Genomic DNA, 23866 nt, shown 5'->3' with positions numbered 1-23866 from the left:
TAGCCCCGATATCTTCAGTATCATTATTCATCTTAGGATGTTTGGCCACATGTATTTGATAGTGTGTTTCCTGTTTCGGCTCTGAAGAAGCCGCTATACCCCCAATCATGGGGGCACATAAACTTTAGTTTAATGCTTCAGCAAATTAATCGTAGAGCAATAATTATTAAATTAATGGTAATTTTATTAATTTATGAAAAACTCGGTTGTGTCAAAAGAAATAATTAATTAGCACCAAAACATGATTAGAAAGTCATATGCTCGATCGTAATTAATAGTTTGATACATTTTTTTTATAAATTCAATATAAGTTTGAAATGTAGGCATATGGGAACCGTTTTGTGGGCGACCAAGATTCGTTTCTTTAGTATTATCGTACTTGGAAAATACATGGTATTTATATGGGTCACGAAAAAAAAATTAACTTAAAATAATTAATGAGCACAAAAAACATGAAGCTCAGTCATTTGATCGATCGAAATTAATATTTGGATATAAATTTTATATAAATTCAATATAATCTGTAAATGTTATATTAAGATAAACCGACCAACATTCATTTTTTCAAGCATATACGAAGTTTTTTTCTTTTAAATCATATGGTTTAATGAGCGCCATTTCCACCAGAATTAAAGTAATTCACATTCCATCTAGAATTCACTTCATTATAGACATCTTGATGGATTCTAGCGGATTCACTACTTTAGTACAAACTATTTTCAGAAAACTCACGATTTTATAAAAACTTTTTTTCCAATTTGCGCGTCCGCGCAGTCTTTAAACATTCATAACTCTGTCAATTTTCGTGTGAAAAAAAAAATAATAAAAAACAACGGAAGAGAACCAGAAAGATTCCTTTCATTTTTATCAATTGCTTTTATACGTATCTTTTATTCTTTTGAGATATAATGAAAATAATTTCGATTTTTAAAAAAATTGGAAAAAAAAGTTTTTATAAAATTGTGAGTTTTCTGAAAATAGTTTGTACTAAAGTAGTAAATCTGCTAGAATCCAGCAAGATGTCTATAATGAAGTGATTTCTAGATGGAATGTGAATTACTTTAATTCTGGTGGAAATGGCGCTCATTAAACCATATGATTTAAAAGAAAAAAAACTTCGTATATGCTTTTATTTGCATGATAGCTCAATCATTTCACATGCAAAAAACTTGTACCAGCACTCATTTTAAAGTTTATGTTGAGCACTATAAAACCCAATTTCACCGAAATGCATAAAATGTACAACCTCGATACTAGATAGCTTTAAATACAACAATTAAATCTTGAACAAAATAAAAAACGACTTTGCTCTTTCAAATCTTGCTTAATATTTTTCCTAGAACACTTTATGTAATACCGATTTATTAAGATTTTATTGACATTATTTTGTTCATTACATAATTTTCGTTAAAATGTATATTTTAGGAAATATTCGTAAAAAAACGAAGAAAAGCGCCAAAAATATATGAGTCTTTAGTGGCCAGTAACTTGAAAAGTATTAGTTTTTTTTGAAAAACAATAAAAGACACTTTTTTCTTATAATTAGTTCTTCTATCGATTTTTGACGTTATTTTGAAAAAAAATGTAATTACACAAGTGAGAAGAGGTGTCATCCCCCCGGGGGTTGATGGCGCAACCCGAATTGTTTCCACTTTTGAACTTGAGGGTAGGATGAATCTAATTCCAAAATTTCATTCAATTCGGAGCACAGTAGAAAAATTCAGACCTAAAACGCTACGTTTACTGCACTAATAAAGCCCATATAAAGTACAATATTGCGCCACGATTCGCTTCTGCTAGATTAAGTTGGATTTAACGAAAACAGCATTTCAATCATGGCAAGCTCCATCTGGATGCGAGACACAATAAAAAAAGTAAAAAAAATACAACTTGGCGGTAAAAAAGAATCACTCATTTACTAGACAACTCATTTGGTGTACAAATACCAAATTATCTAATATTTTATAGAAATTTCAATATTAAGTTTGAATTTTGTTTACATGTCTATGGATTCCGTAACAATGTTTTTCCCATAGTCTCTCTAAAACAAATACGCAGAACGTTTGCTTTAAAATAATTTAACAATAATACACTTAGAAATTTAAGAAAACAATCATATTTTTCAAAATTGTAATTTTCGATACGCATGGTTCCAGCAATTTGCCTTAAGGCACGATGTCATGACTAGTTATTTTCGATTATTTTGCGATTACAATAACTTACTCTACGGAAAGTTAATAATACAAAATTAATATTTCTTATATATTTATAATTGTTATTAGAGGTAAGTTCAAAAATATAAGAAATCAAAATATCCATGAAGATAAAAAATACCAAAGTGAAAACTATAATAAAACACTAAAATTCAAATAAAAATTAAAATTGAAAACATATATTTTTACGCGCTAATCGGTAAACCTACTTAAAACTAGTACATTAATAATTGACGAGACGAACTGAAATTATGTTTATAAAAAATAATTTGTTTTCAGAATAAAAGTAGTATATTTGACAATTCTTACAATCACTAAGAAACATTCGAAACAACGCGATTTATACAGAATTTAGCGAATAGGGGACTGATTAATCATAATTTGTGATGGTCAGTTTGGTTTTGGAATTTTCAAATTTGTTTGGAGTGCGTATATCCATGATTACGAGTATTGCAATCGTCAGTCCTCCTAAAAGCAGCGAACTGACGAGTATTCCACTCCATATCGGGATAGTAGTAAATCCGACACAATTGTATGCGTCCCCAAAGCGGTTTCGACCCTTCAAAGCAGGCTGAGCCTATAAAAAATACGATATAATAAGTTGTTTTTAAAAGAGTAGATCTCTAAAAACTGTAAAATAAAATCTAATAAAATATCTATTTATAACTACTCAAATAAAATTATAAAATTTAGTAAATAGTTTTAAGTGTTAGTCAACATAAATTAAATTATAATATGAAAGCAAAATTTTGTGTTTAGAAATATTGCTGCAAAAATAGTATCAGTAAAATTAATTTTAAAAACTGTTGATAAATATAATTAATGAATTTAACTTAATAAGAAAAATTCATACTCGATGGTAATTTATTTATTTATTTATTTATTTATTTATTTAAATATATAGCCCACAGATTTCTCCAAGAAGACTCAAAAATACAATTATTTTATATAATGAATAACAATTAAAATTTATACAAAATTACAATATATAGTTAATAACACAAAATGCTTAACATAAAATTACTTATAATGCAGAATGTAACAATATTATTTAAAAACAGAATAAGAAAATAATGAGATATTTGAAAAGAAAATAAAAAGGTTAATTTATGCAGATGGAGATTATTTGATTAGGTGAAGTGTTGGGAATATCTATTTCATTATTAATTAAGTTAAAGTTAGAGGACATAAGTAAAATTGGCGAATTTAAGAGAGAATTAGATTTAGGGGTAGGATAATTGAAAAATAATTGTGAACGCAAAGATAGCCTTGGAACAGTAAAGGATAGTTGATTGAGAATAAGAGGACAGTCTATAGAATTATTGCAAAGCTTAAATAAGAACATAATTGTACAGATAAATCGACGTGAGGCAAGGGAAGTAATACCAAATTCTTTTAGTAAAGTGTTGTGGTCAAAGCCACGTTCAGGGTAAATTTTATATGTTTTATAAAAAAGGTATTTCAGAAATTTTCGCTGAACCTTCTCTATTGCATCAGAGTTGTTGATATGATGAGGATACCAAATAATCGAACCGTATTCTAATTTTGAACGTACAATAGAATAGTACATGCAAAGAAGTGCATTGGTAGACTTAAATTGTTTACAATTTCTCAGTATCAAACCTAAAGATTGATGTGCTCTATTACAAATATCAGTTACATGATCTGTGAAAAACAAACCAGAATCAAATAGAACACCTAAATTGAAAATTTTATTACATCTATCAATGCTGGTGTTAGAAATTTTATAATCAAAAAGTATTGGAACGCGCTTATGTGTAAAACTAAGAATCTTGCACTTTGATATATTTAGATGTAATTTGTTATAGATACACCAAGAGTGGAAAAGGTCAAGTTGAGACTGTAATAATAAGCAGTCATCAATAGAATTTATTTTGAGATATAATTTCAGATCATCTGCAAATAATAAATGTGGACAGCTAATAATATCAGAAATGTCATTAATAAAAATAATAAATAGTAGTGGACCAAGAATGGATCCCTGAGGAACACCTGAACTAATATTTTCAATGTTGCTCAAGAATCCATTAAGATAGACAAACTGTTTAAGATTATGAAGATAACTTTTAAAAAAGTGAATAAGTGAAAAATTAAGACCAATCTTAGATAATTTAGTAAAAAGAATGTTATGATCAATTTTGTCAAAAGCTTTACTGAAATCAGTGTAAATAACGTCAACTTGTCCATTGATGTCAAGATTCTCAGCTATATATTGTTTAATACAAATTAAATTTGTTATCGTAGAACGGGCAGGCATGAATCCATGTTGATTAATAGAAATTAAAGTTCTAACAGAAGGAATTAGTTCTCTATAAATAATTTTTTCAAATATCTTAGCAAAGTTTGATAATAAAGATATCGGCCTGTAATTAGTAATGTTTGATGTAACACCTTGTTTAAAAGTTGGAACTAATCGTGCAATTTTCCAACAATTTGGAAAAGTGTTTGTACGCAATGATAGATTAAATAAAAATGCAAGTGGATCAGATAGAGTAGATGAGCAATCACGTATAAAGAAAGATTGAATACCATCGAAACCAAATATTTTGGAGTTCTTAAAACTTGCTATTGCAAGTTGCACAGTACTAGAATCAATTTCACCTATATCAATCATGATTCTATCATTATGATCAAATAAAATGGGTATGTCAAGTTTAGGCTGATAAACACTAATAAAGTAAGAATTAAATGCATCTACAATAGCATCAGGAGAATCATAATATTTGTCTAGATAGCACAATCTATTAGGAATAATATTAGAAGCAGTTTTATTACGCAAAAAAGACCAGAAATATTTTGGATTGAGCGATAGAGAATTTTCAACGTCAATAATATATGAATTATACGCATCTTACATAAGTGTTTTTATTAATTTCCTGTACAATTTAAAATTTTCATAATAGAAAGTGATATTGGTTAACTTGTATTTATTATGATAGTATTTCTTCATACGGAGGTTCCTAATAATATCAGAATTAAACCAAGGCTTAAATTTATTGGAAGCAAATTTCTTTGTTTTAGGAACAAATTTATCTAATAATTTATTTATTTATTTATTTATTTATTTATTTATTTATTAATATTTATTTATTTATTTATTTATTATTTAATAAGCTATAAATTGTAGCGTAAAAAAGATCACATGCATCATTAATGTCAGAACATGTATACAAAGAACTCCACGATGTATTTAAAATTTTCTTGTAAAGATTAGAATAATCCGCTTTGTGGAAATTGTAATGATAGTTATTTTTATTAAATTGCAAAGTATTGGGTGTGGAAAAAGAAGATGTAAGGGAAACAGAAATATAAAGAGCAGGATGATAATTGTTCTCAGGTAAAAGGGGTTCGGTATCATGAATTATGTTGCAAAAGTAAGAACAAAACACTAAATCCAACAATCTGCCACTGATATTGATAACAGAATTATATTCGTTGAGACCAGATAAGTTAATAAAATTATAGATAAAGTTACATTTTGCATTAGTAAGATTATGAGATAATTGATCGAAATGTGGAACATTGAAATCACCAATAATTAAAACATTTTTGTCAGAAACATAAGATTCTAGTAGATCAAGAAAAGCTTCAAAATTCTCAGTAGATACATCAGGTGGAACGTGAACGGTCAATACTAATATGCTTGAATTCTTGAGGATACACTTGCAGCCAACAATATCAATCATTGGAAGGGATTCACAAATGAAGTTCAATTTCAAAGGTTCACAAGTAATATATTTTTTAACTGCAAGAAGTACACCACCACCGCGATATTTATTGTTGATACCATAAGTTCTATCACATCTGAAAACATTGAAACTGTCGCAAAAGAATTCAGAGTTGTGAACATCGTTCCTAAGCCATGTTTCAGAAAAGGCGACAAAATCATAATCAAGATAACTAGATGCGAGCAGGCAGTCAGAAATTTTAGTGTTGAGTCCACGAACATTTTGATAGTAACATGTAAAGACATTACTATCTGTGGGCGAAATTAGTTTAAAGAAACAATTCGAGGAACGCTATTAATGTATTTAATTTTAAGATTAACTTCACCTTTTTTCTCGCGTTCAAGTAGCTGAGCTTTCAGTCTTTGATAATAAAGTTGTTGCCTTGGTGTCCGATCCTCAGTGATAATCAAATTCTTGAAGTGGGCATTATCTTTAATTTTCTTGCAGTTAAACAAAATTTTCTTTGGTAAGTTATTATCCTTAAAGATAATTTTAAGCGGTCTTGGCTTAGTCCTTTTCAAATCATATTTACCCAATCTAAATAGTTCGAAGCTCGACGGAACACAAGATACTCCTAATGAAGCTTCAAATATATTGTTAACCATATTTGTATCAACACTTTTATCGTAACTGTTTACGTCATTAAGAGGCTCTTTGGCGTTATATATTATGATATTATATGAACGTTTATTGCGTTCAGAAGTCTCTTGAACTAATGCTTCAAATTGATCATCATCCAGAATATTATTGTTGCAAGAACTATGATCTTTTAGTGCAGCTATTTCTCGTTGTAGCTGCATTAACATACTATTGATATCATTAAGGTCATTACCGAGATTAGCACATGCATTGCAACTCCACATTATTCCTTTTTTGATGATATTGCTCGAACATCAGCCATGCTCAAGTTCACGCATGAATACTTGAACTTAGTTTTGCACGAAATACATGTCACCATCTTGTCTAAGGCAACTGCAATACTACAGCATGAACACGTATTTTCCGAATTCATAATTAAATGCTTAGTTCACTTATTTAAGCAATGTTTACAACAATATTCAAGAATTTTATGATTAGAAAATACTTATATTAAATTCAAAATATTTTATATGATTTTGACAATGATGTTTTTTTGTTTTCAATTGACTATTACAAGTTGAGCAAGACAATGTGCATTTCTCAAAAATTGAAATACTATTTATTCATTTTACTGTAGTTATTACAAATTCTTGGAATCCTTTCCAATGCATGAAAGCGCTAAAGTTTTTTAGCAATCTTACAAAAAGTGTTACATTTGTTTTAATAATATTTTAATAACTCAGATATTAAACACTTCACATACTAGATGCAGTGTTTTCGAATTTGGTCCAAGCATACTTATTTTACATTATTTTATTTAATAATATAATTCATTTTTTTTAAATTATATCACAATCAAAATTCATATATGTACATAAAAATTAAAATAAAAAAGATCACATTAACAATTTGAATTTTTTTAAAATTCGCTAATTTTTCTGAACATTAGAAACTACGAACACCGAGATTTGAAAATTCATCAATTCAGAAAAAATTAATTTCTATTTCTAAATATCTTTATATTTTTATGTATTATTAACTTCCCGTATGGTATGTTATAGTAATCGCAAAAAAAACGAAAATATTTTTTTTTATATGTATTCACGTTTCAAAATCTTCTGAACATTTTGGCATACCTTAGAAAAAATTGATGTATTTATGAGTGTGTGTTTGTGTTTACGTGTGTGTGGGGATATAAATTTTCGTCGACGATTTCGGGAACATGGATCAACCGATTTCAATAATTTTAGAAACATTCGATTCGTATTGATGAGGAGACGCGCTGATTAGTTTTTGGCAAAGGCGGGGCTAGCGATTCTGAAGATTTATATTTTATTTATAAATAAATCAAAAAATATTTTACGAAATGTTTATTAAATTATGATTTTTGTTAGATAACAAAGTTATAAATCAAACTAAATTAACAAAACCGCAATTTTGCTAACAAATAATTAATACTATCAATCAAACTTTGGTAACAAGAAATATGATTTTACAAAGTGGCACCTAGTACCGGATATTTCAAAATAACCATATTGAACACATAGGTAGCTATCTCCACACTAGTGTCTGCACATGTGTGTTTGACGAATATTCTTAGATACTGCTATAATTCACTATTTATCCACCCTTTTGGCTGGGCCACACCGATGCTCTCAGCTGGAGCTCATAATCCTTATATTTTCATTCTATGAATAGGAAATACGAAAAATGGGGGTATTTAAACCGTTAGCATTCATACAGAACAAAATCATATACATAAAATAAATTACGTCAATGCTCACAAGAAATACCAATATATTTACTGTCCGGCGCTAAGGGACAATTAGTGTCCGGTGCTGAGGGACAGACATGTTCGTTTATTTGGTGATACCTACTAAAGCTGTTTAAAATAGCTAATAATATTTTACCATTTTACGGATAACAATCAAGTACTACTTTTATCATTGAATGCCACTCAATTGTAAATGCATAAATATACTAGAATTACTTTCATTGATATTTAGGTGACGCTGTGATTTTGCGTCTAAAACAGCAAAGGATTGCTCCCGCTGTGGCCGTGTACGTCACAGGTGGGTCTTGGCACGTGATCCTGCATCTGTGTGCCCCCCGCGCCTCTTTTACTTGTATTTTGGTATGAAAAGATTCAATTCGCTTAAATAATACGTGCTAAATAGAGTGTCAGTCATTAGGTGCTGTCCGGCGTTACGGGACTTCTCCCCAAAGTCTATAAATTGTATATACTCAGTTTGTATATCGTATTGAAGCGTTGAGAATAGATCTCTGCAAGGATAAGACAGTGTTTTCTTCTCAGGATTTACTATGGGTTGTTTAGAAAGTGTTCTCCACTCTTTTGAATTATATGATATTTCTTTCCGTGGAATTTCAAAAAACTGTCGCGACGTATAGAAATTAGAACGAATCATGCGCTACGTTTTTTGGAAACTTCTTTAAACTTCAATAAATGAAGATATTAATGAAATGCATGTTCTCATTGTCCACAAACATCCTTAGTTGGTTGTAATAATTGTACTAAAAATATCACGTTAACAGCATCAGAAATAAAATAGTAAAATTTCCAAACGTTACAAACGGAAAAATAATTACGAAAAGTTCATAATAATTCAGCTTGTTATAATAAATCTAAATAATTTTTAAAGAATAACAGTTTGTGGTAAAACCATCAAATATTAAGGCTTTATTAACTTTCAGAAGGAGACGTTCATCTTCCATATTTATAAAAATAAGTTGGGTTTTCCTTCTGACGAAATAACTCCAGAACGCACAAACCGATTTCGACAATTTTGCATTCGTTGGAAAGGTCTCGGGCTCCGCAAGGTTTATAGCTAAGAAAATTAGTTGTATATGACATCGTGCCTTAATGCAAGCTACTGGAACTTCACGCACCGTAATTAAAAATTCGAGTAATCACATTAGTGAGAATTATCAGAATTATGCTTGGTTAAGTCAACGAGCAATTCTGGCCGCAAAGAATAATGATGTACACGCACTGAATTTCACCATTCAATAAAAAATTGCTGGCGATTTGGTGACATACCAATGATTCCGACTGGTCTTCCGTTTCACTTCAAACGATTGCAATTTCCAGTTCGCCTCAATAACAATTCGCAAGGCCAATCGCTTAGTGTTTGCGGGATAAATTTCAAATAGATTATTTATAAAATCATTGTTTTTCACATGGGCAGTTATGCGTTGCCTGTTCACGAGTTGGAAAACCATCCGCTTTCTTTGGGTTAACGTCAGACCAAAAAACGAAAAATGTGGTTTACCAAAGAGCACTTCAATGAAACGGATAATTTGCGGATTCACTTTCATTTACTTAGAGAAGTTCAACTAAAAAACACTTCATTTTTGTAATCGAAATAAATTCATTACAGTTGTGTAATAAAATCAAATTTTTCCTTTTCAAATATAAAACAAACAAAAAATTTCTTCATCTTTCGCACGAAACCATCTTGTGGCGAAACGGAGTTCGTCGGGTTTGCTAGTGTTTTCATAAAAAAATCTGATTCGCTAATTTTATGTTTTCTCGACGTTTCAAGCCATTCTGAATCGAATGAGACCAAATTTGGAAGAAGTATGTGTGTATATGTGGACAGATTTTTTGCCGTAAATGGACGTTTTCTCAAAAACGGCTAAAATTGTGGTGAAGATCGGCTGGGCCGTTTTCTTGCAATAAAGTGTTAAAAAAAATCGACAATTTGCATGAATTTTGTTTTGACGGTAGATACCGTAGTCTTATAGATCATACTAAAATATTACGGCCGTACGACAATAGTTTAACTTTAAAAATTCGTCAAAGTTTGCAAAAATTGAATCGTTTTTTTGGCGTTTGTCAAAACTAAAATTTTCTCAAAAACGCCTGAACCGATTTCAGAAATTCAAAAGCCATTAGATATATCTCAATAAGGACTATCGTTGGTCAGTTCTGTGCGACAATCTGCCGTTTCTTTGTAATTTGCGAAAAAGTGTTCTTTTCATCCGCAATTAAGCTCATACTACCGAATCGATTTTAAAAAATCAAAAACTGTTCGAAAAATATTAGTTGGGAATCGTGCTGATCAATTTTAGGTGAAAATCTACCAAACCGTTTTCTTGTAATTAACTGTTAAAACATAAAATTAAAGCCGATTTTTATGGAACTTTTCATGACAATAGATATCATGGTCTTCTTAATCTTACTGAAATATTACGACGGCCTTACGACAAGTAGTTTAATTTTAAAAATTCATCAAATTTAGAGAAAATAAGTAGTTTTATTGACGTTCGTTAAAATTAAAATTAGACGATTTACTTGGTATAATAATAGAGTTCTTGGTTTTAATGAGCATATTAAACCATGAAAGTCCTACGGAAACTGGTTCAATAATAAAAATTATTGATTTTTGAAAATTTGCTTTTAGAAAATACTTCGAGTTAACTCAATCGTTCGTTTTCAATGATTTATAATAAATCCACACTAAATAATTTTAATCACTCATAAATTAATTTATTATTTATTGATTAAGTCGATTATTTACACATATCGGGAAGTTCATGTAACTTACCTCATGGCAAAATTCCAATACGAACTAGTTTGTATTTCAATCGCGCATAATGAAAAATAGATATCAAATGTATATAATAAAAAACAACAGTCTTAATCAAAATAAAATATTTTTTTAAAAAAACTTAAGTTCATCCATGAGATCAAAAATTTCTAGTACAAAAGCACTAGAACTAATAAAATAAACAGTTAAGGAAATTGGTACGAAAATAAATTCAACTAGTGGTGCATAACATTGTGCTTTAAGGCAAATTGCAGGAAATAATCGTACCGTAAATATATTATTATAAATTATAAATTTAACTTCCTTGGTTTGTATTTTATAAATGTTCATATTTTAAATATAAATGCGTATGATTGACGACAGTGTTTAATTATGTTTACCTGAAAAGTAAATGAACAAGCTTAAAAAAGCGGAGTTAGAATAAAGGGTCTCATATTTCCAAGAATTATATAAACTGAATTGCAAAGTTAAAATTATTTATATGAAGTATATAAATGAGCTTTAGTATTTTAGCTGGAATTGAAATTAAAATCCAATTTTTTTTCGACATGCAGAAAAAATTTGTAAATCAAATAGTTTTAAAAAAATGGAGCATCTCCAAAAATGCTGGACCTGTCGTTGCCGAAAACTAATCACCACTTTCTTTCATCATTACACATTGAATTTATATTGAAAAATCATTCAAATCGAAAGGAGTGTTTTCTCAAATGTTTAATTTTTATCTATGTATTCTGTGCATTGTATGCCTAAAATGGCTGAACCAGTCTTCACCCCATCAGTAGTAATTGAAATAATAGATATTGCGGTTTCCAATTAATATCTTCCAAACATATTTATAATATCTGTGAATTTTAAAAAATAAACTACTTGTCGTAGGGCCGTAATTTTTCAGTATGTTCTATAAGACCTTGATATCTATTATGTGGAAGCGTCGTAGTGTAATGTGTAAACATTGGTACGGAACCCTTATATAATATCTGAAAATATGATGTGCATGCTTTTACTTTTTTCATTAGATTCCCGAAAAGGCTATACCTGTTATCCCAATTTTGTTCATTTCATCAATACAAGTAAAATGTTTAGTGAATTATTCAAATAGGATGCTTTCAAAAACTGAAATACTATTTTTGGCATTTTTTGCCCCATATCTTCGAAACAGTGAGACCTACCTTTGCCAAAAACTAATCAGCACATCTCCTCATTAATAGAAATCGAATAGTTTTTTGAACTATTCAAATTGGTTGGATGGTTGATCCGTCTTGTCAAAATCGTCGACAAAAAATTGTACCCGCACATACATACACACACACATACATCAATTTTTATAAGGTATGCCAAAATTATAGTACCAAAAATGTAAATATATACAAAAAAAATTATTTTTGTTTTTTTTGCGATTACTATAACTTACCCTACGGAAAGTTTATTATGTAATAATTTAAACTTTATTTTCAATTGCGTACTAAAGATACGTAAAATATATCTAGTCGCTAATCTTAGTTTATTTTATACATTAAATCTCAAATCACTAATATGATCACAAAAATAAACAAAAACAAAATAAAAAAATATTTGGTGGGTATAACATGAAAATTTATTTACCTGAACATTGAACAAGCTCAGTGTAGTTGTACCATTCTTAAACACCAATGGGCTAGAGCATTTATAAGAGAATCCAATGGGAGCAGTTGGAATTCCGCTAACCACTGGCAGGACGAGATACAAACCTTTCGAATCCTCCAATTCTACACTTGTGAGAGACCATGAAAGCATCGTCATAGGGAATCGAAAACGTAATATAACCTATAGAAATTTTGATTATATGATTAAAAAAACATTATACGATACTAAATTTATATTATATGAATAATTTATTTTTTTTCAATTTTATTTTCAATAACAATTAGAATACATTACAATTCTATGAGCCATTTCGCTTATATCATTCAATGACATACATATGCACACTTTCAAACACACATATTAATTATTATGATAAATAATGTATTGATAGTTGGAGAATCACTCCAATAAGAGAAATCAACTATTTATAAAGTTAAATTCAAGTGAAACGTGATTTCGATTTTAAAGTTGAAGGATGTAAATACTAATGTGATTGCATAAAGTTAAATGCCTATCATTTTATGCGGGATATTGTGGAAAGTTTTTTTGGCTAAATTTATTCAGAAACGTTTGGGTTAATTGTAATGATAAACTGTTAAAAGTGTTAAAATAATAGGGAGGGGGATCTAGAAGAAAATTAGCCTGCGGACGCTGATATCTTCTATATACAGGGTCCGGCACTCGAAGTGTAACCAATTGAAAGAGCCATAAATTCAGTTTGGAAAATCAATTTCACTCGATTCAAAGTACAGAATGTGTAAAAATAATACAAAATTTAAGAACAATTCACTTTTTCCCGACATGACCACTTTTTGCTTTGACTATGGCCTTTAGACGGTCCAAAAACAAATCGCATTTGGCCGAACGTGATTTGCAGGTATTTTGGCCCACTGGCGGACAACGGCTTTTTTTAGCGCCTTGAGACTGATGTACCCCTTAGTTCGGACCTTGATCTCCGAAATGGCCCGAAGAGAATAATCCATATGATTTGCGTCTAGTGAATTCGAGATCCATTGTGCGGACGTTTTGAAGTTCGAAAAGTTGTTTTTCAGCCATTCTTGGTTCACTCGAGCTTTATGAGACGGTGCCGAGTCCTGTTGAAACGTCCATGGTCTACCACCGAAATGTTTGTCTACCCATGGCTTCAAAGCAACCTTCAGAATACTTTACCGATAATATTGCACATTTACCTTGACGCCAGGCTCGATGAAAACTATTGGAGATCGCCCATCTGCGGGTACAGCGGCCCAAACCATTATCTGTGGCGGGTGTTGCCTCCTGGTGGCCAATCGATGGCTCAAATTCTTGTCTGAACGTTCAGTCAAGTAAACCCTATCGTTTTGAGAGTTTAAGAATTGCTTAATTGTGAAAATTTCCTCGTCGAAAAACACAATGTTCGGAAATTTATCACTTTCGGCAGGCGAAGCAACTCCTTAGCTCTCTGAAGTCTCACTTGCTACTGCTTCGGCCTAAGATCATGTGCCGTTTGGATCTTATAAGGCTTGACCTTGAGATAATTTTTTAGTATGCGGCGGATGCTGCGGTCAGATATGTTAAGTTCTTCTGCCATTTAATTGGCACTTCGTCGGGGATTTTGCTCGAGTTGCTTTCTCACTTTTTTGACCATCTCATGTGACATTGCAGTCTTTGGTGACCACTTTCATGACGTTTTACGATGCTACCAGTTTCATTGTAACGAGTTATGGTGCTATAAACGAAAACTTTATTCACTTTAAGGTGTTTGAGTCCTCGAACAATCGCTGGTTTTGATTTTCCAGTTAAATATAATGTAATCACATTGTTACGTTTGAAATCCATTACTGATTTCTTTTTTTCGCGTTCACCGTCGACTAAATACTTTCGTGTGTTCATAAACAATACACCAAACTATCATTTAGCTGACTTACTTTCAATTGGTACCCGTGCATCAGCTACGCGAGCGGTTTGAAGTTGGTTACACTTCGAGCGCCGGACCCTGTATATAAAAATAAGTCGGGTTTTCCTTCCTGACGAAATAACTACAGAACGCACAAACCGATCTCGACAATTTTGCATACGTTGGAAAGGTCTCGGGCTCCGCAAGGTTTATAGCTAAGAAAATTAGTGGTGCATGGCATCGTTCCCTAATGCAAATTGCTGGAACTTCACGCACCGTAATTAAAAATTCGAATAATAAAAATAATCAATAACTGTTTTAAATAATTTCAAATAGATTATCTTCTATATATATATAAATAAATAAGTCAGGTTTTCCTTCCTGACGAAATAACTCCAGAACTCACGAACCGATTTCGATAATTTTGCATTCGTTGGAAAGGTCTCGGGCTCCGCAAGGTTTAGGGCTAAGAAAAGTGAGGTGCATGGCATCGTGCCCTAATGCAAATTGCTGGAACTTCACGCACCGTAATTAAAAATTCGAGTAATAACATTAGTGAGAATTATCAGAATTATGCTTGGTTAAGTCAACGAGCAATTCTTGCCGCAAAGAATAATGATGTACACGCCCTGAATTTCACCATTTAATCAAAAATTGCTGGCAATTTGGTGACATACCAATAATTCTGACTGGTCTTCCGTTTGACTTCAAACGATTGCAATTTCCAGTTCGCAATAACAAGTCGCAAGGCCAATCGCTTAGTGCTTGCGGGATAAATTTCAAATATATTATTTAAAAAATCATTGTTTTTACATGGGCAGTTATACGTTGCCTTTTCACGAGTTGTAAGACCATCCGCTTTGTTTGTGTTAACGTCAGACCAAAAAACAAAAAATGTAGTTTACCAAAGAGCACTTTAATGAAACGGATAATTTGCGGATTCAATTTCTTTTACTTAGAGAAGTTCAACTAAAAAACACTTCATTTTTGTAATTGTAATAAATTCATTACTGTTGTATAATATAATCAAATTTTTCCTTTTCAAATATAAATCAAACAAAAAATTTCTTCATCTTTCTCACGAAACCATCTGGTGGCGAAACGGAGTTCGTCGGGTTTGCTAGTATATATATATATATATATATATATATATATAAATATGTTAGGGCGGGTCGATTTAAAAGTTGCTTGGGCGCATATAATTTTCGGATACTAGAGTTCAATAAGAACCCTCATATTGAAGGTTCAACCTCTAAAATAAATTCTAATGTCCCGTACATTGACCCAAAGAAATAGATTTAATTTTGAAAAATTCCGTTTTAATCCATTTAGAGTGCTCCAATCGCGTCGAAATGTATAACAAATCCCAACTAGCTTTGGAAGGCCGATCCACCCATGCCTATGGTTCACCCCCTGGGAACTCCCATTAGAAGTCACCGATACAAATATTGCAAAAAATCATCGTCAAACATTTTTTTTTTTCAAATATTAATTCATTATTACGCAATTACGCATTTATTTCTTTTATTAAAATCCTTCTTTGTTTTAATTTTTCCAATGCATTTTGTCTCTGCGCTTCTATGCTAGTTAGAGGCTGATACGGCGACGATATTAGAGAACCGTACAAAATTTGCCAGACTTGAAACTAAAAAAGACTTCAAACAATAGTTTACGAGTTTTACATAGTTTTACTTATATATCTTATGGTTAAATAAATTTTATAATAAAAATAAATCGCAGACTTTTGTCATGTTGAAGTACCCAAAATGAAGCAACTTTTGAATGGGTGACCTCTAAAGCGAGGTCCCAGGGGGTGAATCTGGGGCATGGGAAGATCGGCCTTTCAAAGTTACTGGGGTCGGTCATACATTTGGACATTATTGAGGCGCTTTAAATGAGCCAAAACAAGATTTTTTTTAGATTTGACCCAATCTTTGGGTGAATGCACGAGACATCAGAATTCATTTTAGAGATATGGTATCTTCGGCAAAGTATCTTATTTTGATCCCTAGTATACAAAAATCATATAAGTCTATGTGACTTCCTTCACCCATACAAATCGACCCGCCCTAATATATATATATATATATATATATATATATATATATATATATATATATATATATAATATATATATATATATATATATATATATATATATATATATTAATTTGGAAATATGAACAAACAACACTCTTTTTTGCGCTAATTTATTAAATAATAATTTTCACAAATGTTTCGAGACTAGGTTTGTCTCATCATCAGTGTGTTATAATTTAAAATTTAAAATATGGAAATCTAAATTAGCATTTTGTGTTATCTGTTACAAGTCTCTCGATACACAGTCACACACAATACAGATACAGTGTAACGAGCGACTTGTAATAGATAACACAAAATGCTAATTTAGATTTCCATATTTTAAATTTTAAATTATAACACACTGATGATGAGACAAACCTAGTCTCAAAACGTTTGTGAAAATTATTATTTAATAAATTAGTGCAAAAAAGAGTGTTGTTTGTTCATATTTCCAAATTAATATCTAATATCCACTCAGAATACATTTGTTATATATATATATATATATATATATATATATATATATATATATAATATTTAGGTTTTTTGTTCGACGTTGAGACATATCTAGATAAAATTTTCAGCCAGTCGTCAAAATAAAAGAAACAAATAAATACAAAATATTTATTCATAATATACGTTTCGACGCGGATTGTGTGTCATCATTCAGCATTTCTTTGTTAACAGTATCGAAAAAATATTTATAAAGATTTTTTGAAAAATAAACTCAATTTAATATTTAAAATAATTAAAAGATATACATACCACACCAGAAAAAAATTTTTTTTAATAATAATTACATAAGAAAACCCTAAATTACTTGTAAAATAAATATATAAACAAACAATGCTAACTGAACATGTTTTGTTTTTAATTTTAAAACTGAACTTTATGTAATGTAGTTTTGTGCGTATGCGACTGCAACGCCAACGAGAACCACGTGACACACAGAAAAGAAGAAAATTGATTTTTAGGGATAGTTGAACCGTGAGGACAAAAATTTGGAAAATAAAACCTATCAAATAAACATGAAACAACAATAGTCAACAATTTGGAAAATTATTTATTTTGTGAAAAACTTGATAATATTATGATAAGAGTCATTTACTAGAAAAGCAGAATTTTGTTTATTAACTTTCAATACCAAAAACCCTATTATTTTACATAAAGAAAAGAATGTTGACCTCAGAAAATTTGCTGAATCTGTATTTATTTTTTTAAAACCACTTTGCGTTAATAAACAAAATTCTCCTTCTCCTGTACATGACTCTTGTCATAATTTTATCAATTTTTTTCAAAAAAATAAATAATTTTCCAAATTGTTGAGTATTGTTGTTTCATGTTTATTTGATAGGTTTTATTTTCCAAATTTTTGTCCTCACGGTTCAACTATCCCTGGAAATCAATTTTCTTCTCTCCTGTGTGTCACGTGGTTCTCGTTGGCGTTGCAGTCGCATACGCATTAAACTACATTACATAAAGTACAGTTTTAAAATTAAAAACAAAACACGTTCAGTTAAAATTGTTAGTATATATATTTACTTAATATGTAATTTATGGTTTTTCTTATGTAATTATTATTAAAAAAAATTCCTGGTGTGGTATATATACCTTTTAATTATTTTCAATATTAAATTAAGTTTATTTTTCAAAAAACATTGTAAATATTTTTTAAATACTGTAAAAAAAGAATTGCTGAATGATGACACACAATCCGAAACACATATTATAAATAAATATTTTGTATTTATTTGTATCTGTTATTTCGACGACTGGCTGAAACTCATATCAAGAAAATTTGACGCTCTACAAAACAAATGATAAAAACTTGTTTAGCAGAGCGTCGAATTTTCAATAAAGAATGACACGAATTGTCACTTTTAAATCATTTGTTGCTAAAGCATACCTGGAAAACGTTTTCAAAATTTTTGAAGATCGAAAAAATGAGTTGCGCACTATCTAAAAGTTAATATTAGAAGCTAAAACTTATAGAGAATTCTTAACTTCCCGTAGGGTAAGTTATAGTAATCGCAAAAAATAGAAAATGAAAATTTTTATACATCTTTACGTTTCAAAGGCTTCTGAATATTTTGGCATACCTTAAAAAAACTGGATGTATTTGTTTGTATGTGTGTGTGTGTGTGCGGATTCAAATTTTTGTCGACGATTTCGGGAACACCGATCAACCCATTAGAATAATTCAAAAAACATTCGATTCGTATTGATAAGGAGATGTTCTGATTAGTTTTTGGCGAAGACAGGTCTACCCGTTCCGAAGATACGAGGCAAAAAGTGCCAAAAACGGTAACTCAGTTTTTAAGAGGACGGAGCGTCCAATTTTAATAATCCATTTTACATTTACTTATATTGACAAGATGTAGAACTAATTAAATTTTTGGTAAGGCAGGTCCAGCGGTTATGGAGTCTCAATGAATATAAGTTAGAAGAATGTCATTTGGCGGTCAAAAATGTTTATTGGACAAATGTAGAGTGAAGTCCCCAAGCGCCGGACACCCAAGGTTATTTATAAATAAATCATAAAACATTTTACGAAATGTTTATCAAATTATGACTTATGTTAGATAACAAAGTTAAAAATCAAACTATATGAACAAAAACGCAACCTTTGCTCAGCACGTCTACTTATCAATACGAATCGAATGTTTTAAGAATTATTGAAATTGGTTGATCGGTGTTCTCGAAATCGTCGATGAAAATTTGTATCCGCACACACACACATACATCCATTTTTTTTCTAAGGTATGCCAAAATATTCAGAAACCTTTGAAACGTAAAGGCATATAAAAATTTTTACCCTAAGGGAAGTTAAAAAAGAAAATTAACCACAAATTTTACAAAGATGGAACGGACAACCGTTGATAAAAACTAGTGGGGCGCATGGCATCATGCCTTAAGGCAAATTGCTGGAACTTCCCATACCAAAAACTATTATTTTTATAAAAACGATTAACATTTTTTAAAGAATTTTACTTCGAAAAAAATAGATTTTTGAGGAACTATAAATTTGACAAAAAATTACTATTTCTTGAAAAAAATATTATTTTTGAAAAAATACATTGGTAAATACTTATTGTTAAAATCTCTATGAAATATCTGATAATTTGATGAGCATATGTCTAATGATCATTTTTGACCGCCAAATGGCTTTTTTTTACTTTTTTCATTAGATCTCCGAAACCGCTAGACCTGCCATCATGAAAATTTGATCAGTTCTTTATCTTGTCAATACAAGTAAAATGTTTTTTGAATTATTAACATCGGCCACTCCGTTCTCATAAAAACTGAGTTACCATTTTGGGCAGTTTTTGCCCCGTATCTTTGGAACGGCTAAACCTGCCTTTGCCAAAAACTAATCAGCACGTCTCCTTATCAATACGAACCGAATGTTTTTTAAATGATTCAAATCGGTTGATCGATGTTCCCGAAATTGTCGACGAAAATTTGTATCGGCACATACACACACATAAGCCAAAATATTAAGAAACCTTCGAAACGTAAAGATATATAAAAATTTTCATTTTCGATTTTTTTGCGATTACTACAACTTGCCCTACGGTAAGTTAATAAATTGCTTTTAGGTAAAATTTAAACTTTTCGTAAAATCAAACTAGTGGGGCGCATGGCATCGTGCCTTAAGACAAATTGCTGGAACTACCCGTACCAAAAATTATTATTTTTTTAAAAACTATTAACATTTTTGAAAAAAAATTTCTTCGAAAAAATTAGATTTTTGAGAAACTATAAATTCGAAAAAAATTTCTTTTTTTTTGATTTTTTTTTTAAATGTTTTCTTTATTTTGACGTATTTTGGAAATTTTGAACTTTTTTCAAAGCAATCGTACTGTTTTGACTGCATAGAGGCAAAACGTCAAAGCGCGTAAGCGACGCGTCGCCGTCTAGCGAATAAACATTGGTACGGATCCCATAGAAATGCAAAACAAAATTTATACTTATTGTTAAAATCTCTACAAAATATCTGATAATTTGATGAGCATATGTTTAATCGTCATTTTTGACTGCCAAATGGCATTTTTTTACTTTTTTTATTAGATCTCCGAAACCGCTAAACCTGCCTTCATGAAAATTTGACCAATTCTTCATCTTATAATACAAATAAAATGTTTTTTGAATTATTAAAATCGGACGCTCCGTTCTCTTAAAAATTTAGTTACCATTTTTGGCACTTTTTGTCCCGTATCTTCGGAACGGCTAGACCTGCCTTTGCCAAAAACTAATCAACACGTCTCCTTATCAATACGAATCGAATGTTTTTTGAATTATTCAAATCGGTTGATTGGTGTTCCCGAAATCGTTGACAAAAATTTGTATCCGCACACACATACACACACGCACACACACACACACATACACACACACATACATCCATTTTTTCTAAGGTATGCCAAAATATTTAGAAACCTTTGAAACGTAAAAGTATATAAAAATTTTCATTTTCGATTTTTTTTTGCGATTACTATGACTTGCCCTACGGGAAGTTAAAAATCTGAACTAATATTAAGTCAAAAATATTCACTGCACGCGGGACGGAAAATGATTAGATTACTTAAAAGATAGGAGGTGGTAATAAAAAGTAACAATTTAGAGTTTTGTGTATTTTCAAACGCAGTGATTTGATCGTACTTAACATTACGAGTTCGTAACCATCGTTAGCATTAGTTAGTCTTAGTTAATTATCAAATTCTTCTTAGTTTACAATTCTTCAATCTTATTCAATCATTAATTAGTTAATACGGCGTTAAACATGTAATACACTCTTCTTCATACTGTTTGTATTCGAAAGTAGCATTTAAAAAATGACATAATATATTGAATATAAGAGTAGGGTTAAATAGTTGTAATAAATATAATTTTAAATAATATTTACACACATGCGAAATTTACAAACAATTTATTATTCTAGTAACTGTGATTTACCTTATATCCATCTCCTAATCTGAATGTGATAATTAGTCTACTAAGCTGATCTCTATCATCAAGTGTGACCAGATCGTGATTTTTCAAAATATACACAACTTCTCTCAATTCTTTACTTTCATCTGTCGTTCCATAATTTTCTAAATCATCATTGCTAATAATCATTCGAAGAACTGGTGCGCTTTTAGTATAAAGTAGAGATTTCCCTAAAAAAAACAATTTTGTCAAGCTGTTTCAAAATGATATGTATATTTTAAACACACACACACACACACACACATATATGTATATTTAACTTGAGTTTAAAAGTGGGGCGTTACATCAATAAAAATAGTATGAAAGTTTTTAGAAATTTATTTAAAATCCATACGTTCTGGCTAGCATATATATGTTTATATTTTTTTTTTCACCAAATGATAAAAAATGGTTCTCCACCAAAATTAAAAATAATCGTATTACCTCTAGAATTAACTTGGTTTAAGAGATCTTGATGGATTCTAGAAAATACCACAACTTTAGTACAAACGATTTCCAAAAAACTCATTATTCCATGAAAAAAAATCTATTCAAAAAAAACAACCGATTTCTCATTATTATATCTCTGAAAGAAGAAAAAATACGTATAAAGGTATATAGATGAAAATTCAAGGTCTTTTTCTGACTAATTATTGCTTTTTATCATTTTTCTGTTACACAAATATTGATAAGGTTATGATTGTTTAAAGAGTGCGCGGCTGTCCAACCGAGTTTCTTTCAAGCCATTTAACCCTTCGCCGTTTCAAAATACAAAAAGTTACGGTGAAATTTATGATAGAGAAAGTTGTAGGTCATTTAATTACCTTTACAATAGTATATTATAATTTATGATAAAATCAGAATTAAAAAAGTTATAATCCAATTGATGCCGGGGGTGGTGAAGAAGTGCAAATTGTTTTCACTTCTGAACTTAAGATGAAGATGAGCCTATATCCAAAATATCAAGCAAATTGGAGCACAGTAAAAAAAACGCATGGCACACGCTTTTTTCCTCTCCATTTACTGCGAAAATTTTGTTGATCGTAGGTTGAATGGCACATGTAAACAGGATTTGACAAATTAATTCACTTCAATTATAAACTTAAGTAATAATGTATATTATTAGTGAGAATAATATAATTTAGATATTAAAATTACTAAAAGCCAGTTAAAATATGGTACGAAATTATAAAATTATAGGCAACATTATTGAAGCAATTATTTTGGGCAGAAAAATCCAAGGTGATATTGTACCTTTACCGCGAATGCTATATATTATTTCTTTCTGAATTTGTTATACCCTTTAGAAGACTTCAATTTTCAAAAAGTGTATCTTATGCTATGACCATAAATCACAAAGGCAGACGATGTTTTTTTGAACGGGCACACGTTCGACAGAGAAACAGTACCATTATGGTACTCTTCCACTAGGACATTTATGATCGAAGCAATCAAAAAAATGAGCAAGAGGCAGATACAAAAAGAGATGTAAAATGATGTCATGAGCAATATTCTCGATTTCGCAAGACATCGAGAACAAATTAATAGTACAAAAGAATCGTTAGCACCCGAGTTGAAGATTTTTATGCGGATCCGTAGTAAAATGATAAAACTTTATATTCCAGGCGACGAAAATGATTTCCGAGGTTCTGGCGGAGATAGGAGCAACCAGATTTTACCTAGATATATTGCCAATTTTATGAGACCGTAGTTATAAAATGACGCAAAACGATACCTTTTTTCATGAAATACAAAAATATATATTTAAAAATTGCTGTATGCAAAATATGTGTTCATATTTATTTGTATACAATGTGTAGAGTTCATTCATATTTAAATTTTTAAATATAAATATATAGTAAAGTATTTGAAATGAGAACAACTCAAATGCAAAATATAAATTAACAATAGATTTTGTGCCTAATGAGTACATGTTTGAATTAAAATATCTTTTTAGCGTTCATTATTGTGAGTTTGATGTATTATCAAATAATATGCTAACTTATATGGGTAAACATTATTATTCGTTAAATGTAAAATGAACATTATTTATTTATAATAAATATTAAAACCTTAGTTTGCAAAATGAAAATCCATCAGTAAATTCAATGGTTTAAAAATAATTTATATTTTTATATTTTAAATAATTAAAAATCAAATGTCTTTATATATAATAAATCCTTGAAATGTATATAGTAAGAA

The 23866-nt window shown here is 30.2% G+C and overlaps 1 protein-coding gene across 1 annotated transcript in view; it reads right to left on the bottom strand.

Annotated features, from left to right (window-relative positions):
- Positions 1-2579: 2579 nt before the first annotated feature.
- The window catches only part of LOC113370609, a 57455-nt gene continuing 36168 nt past the window's right edge, over positions 2580-23866 (bottom strand). Inside the window, exons 3-5 of the mRNA XM_026611302.1 lie at positions 21650-21855; positions 12715-12915; positions 2580-2790 (exon numbers count right to left, since the gene is read on the bottom strand). Coding sequence (XP_026467087.1) covers positions 2584-2790; positions 12715-12915; positions 21650-21855 — 614 coding nt within the window. The 3' untranslated portion in view covers positions 2580-2583. The remainder of the gene's footprint in view (positions 2791-12714; positions 12916-21649; positions 21856-23866) is intronic.

The sequence above is a fragment of the Ctenocephalides felis genome, unplaced genomic scaffold (assembly GCF_003426905.1).
Source record: "Ctenocephalides felis isolate EL2017-DRISC unplaced genomic scaffold, ASM342690v1 CF-g0.4_SCAFFOLD_01492, whole genome shotgun sequence".
Taxonomy (NCBI): domain Eukaryota; kingdom Metazoa; phylum Arthropoda; class Insecta; order Siphonaptera; family Pulicidae; genus Ctenocephalides; species Ctenocephalides felis.
This window is presented reverse-complemented; position numbering and strand designations above follow the sequence as displayed.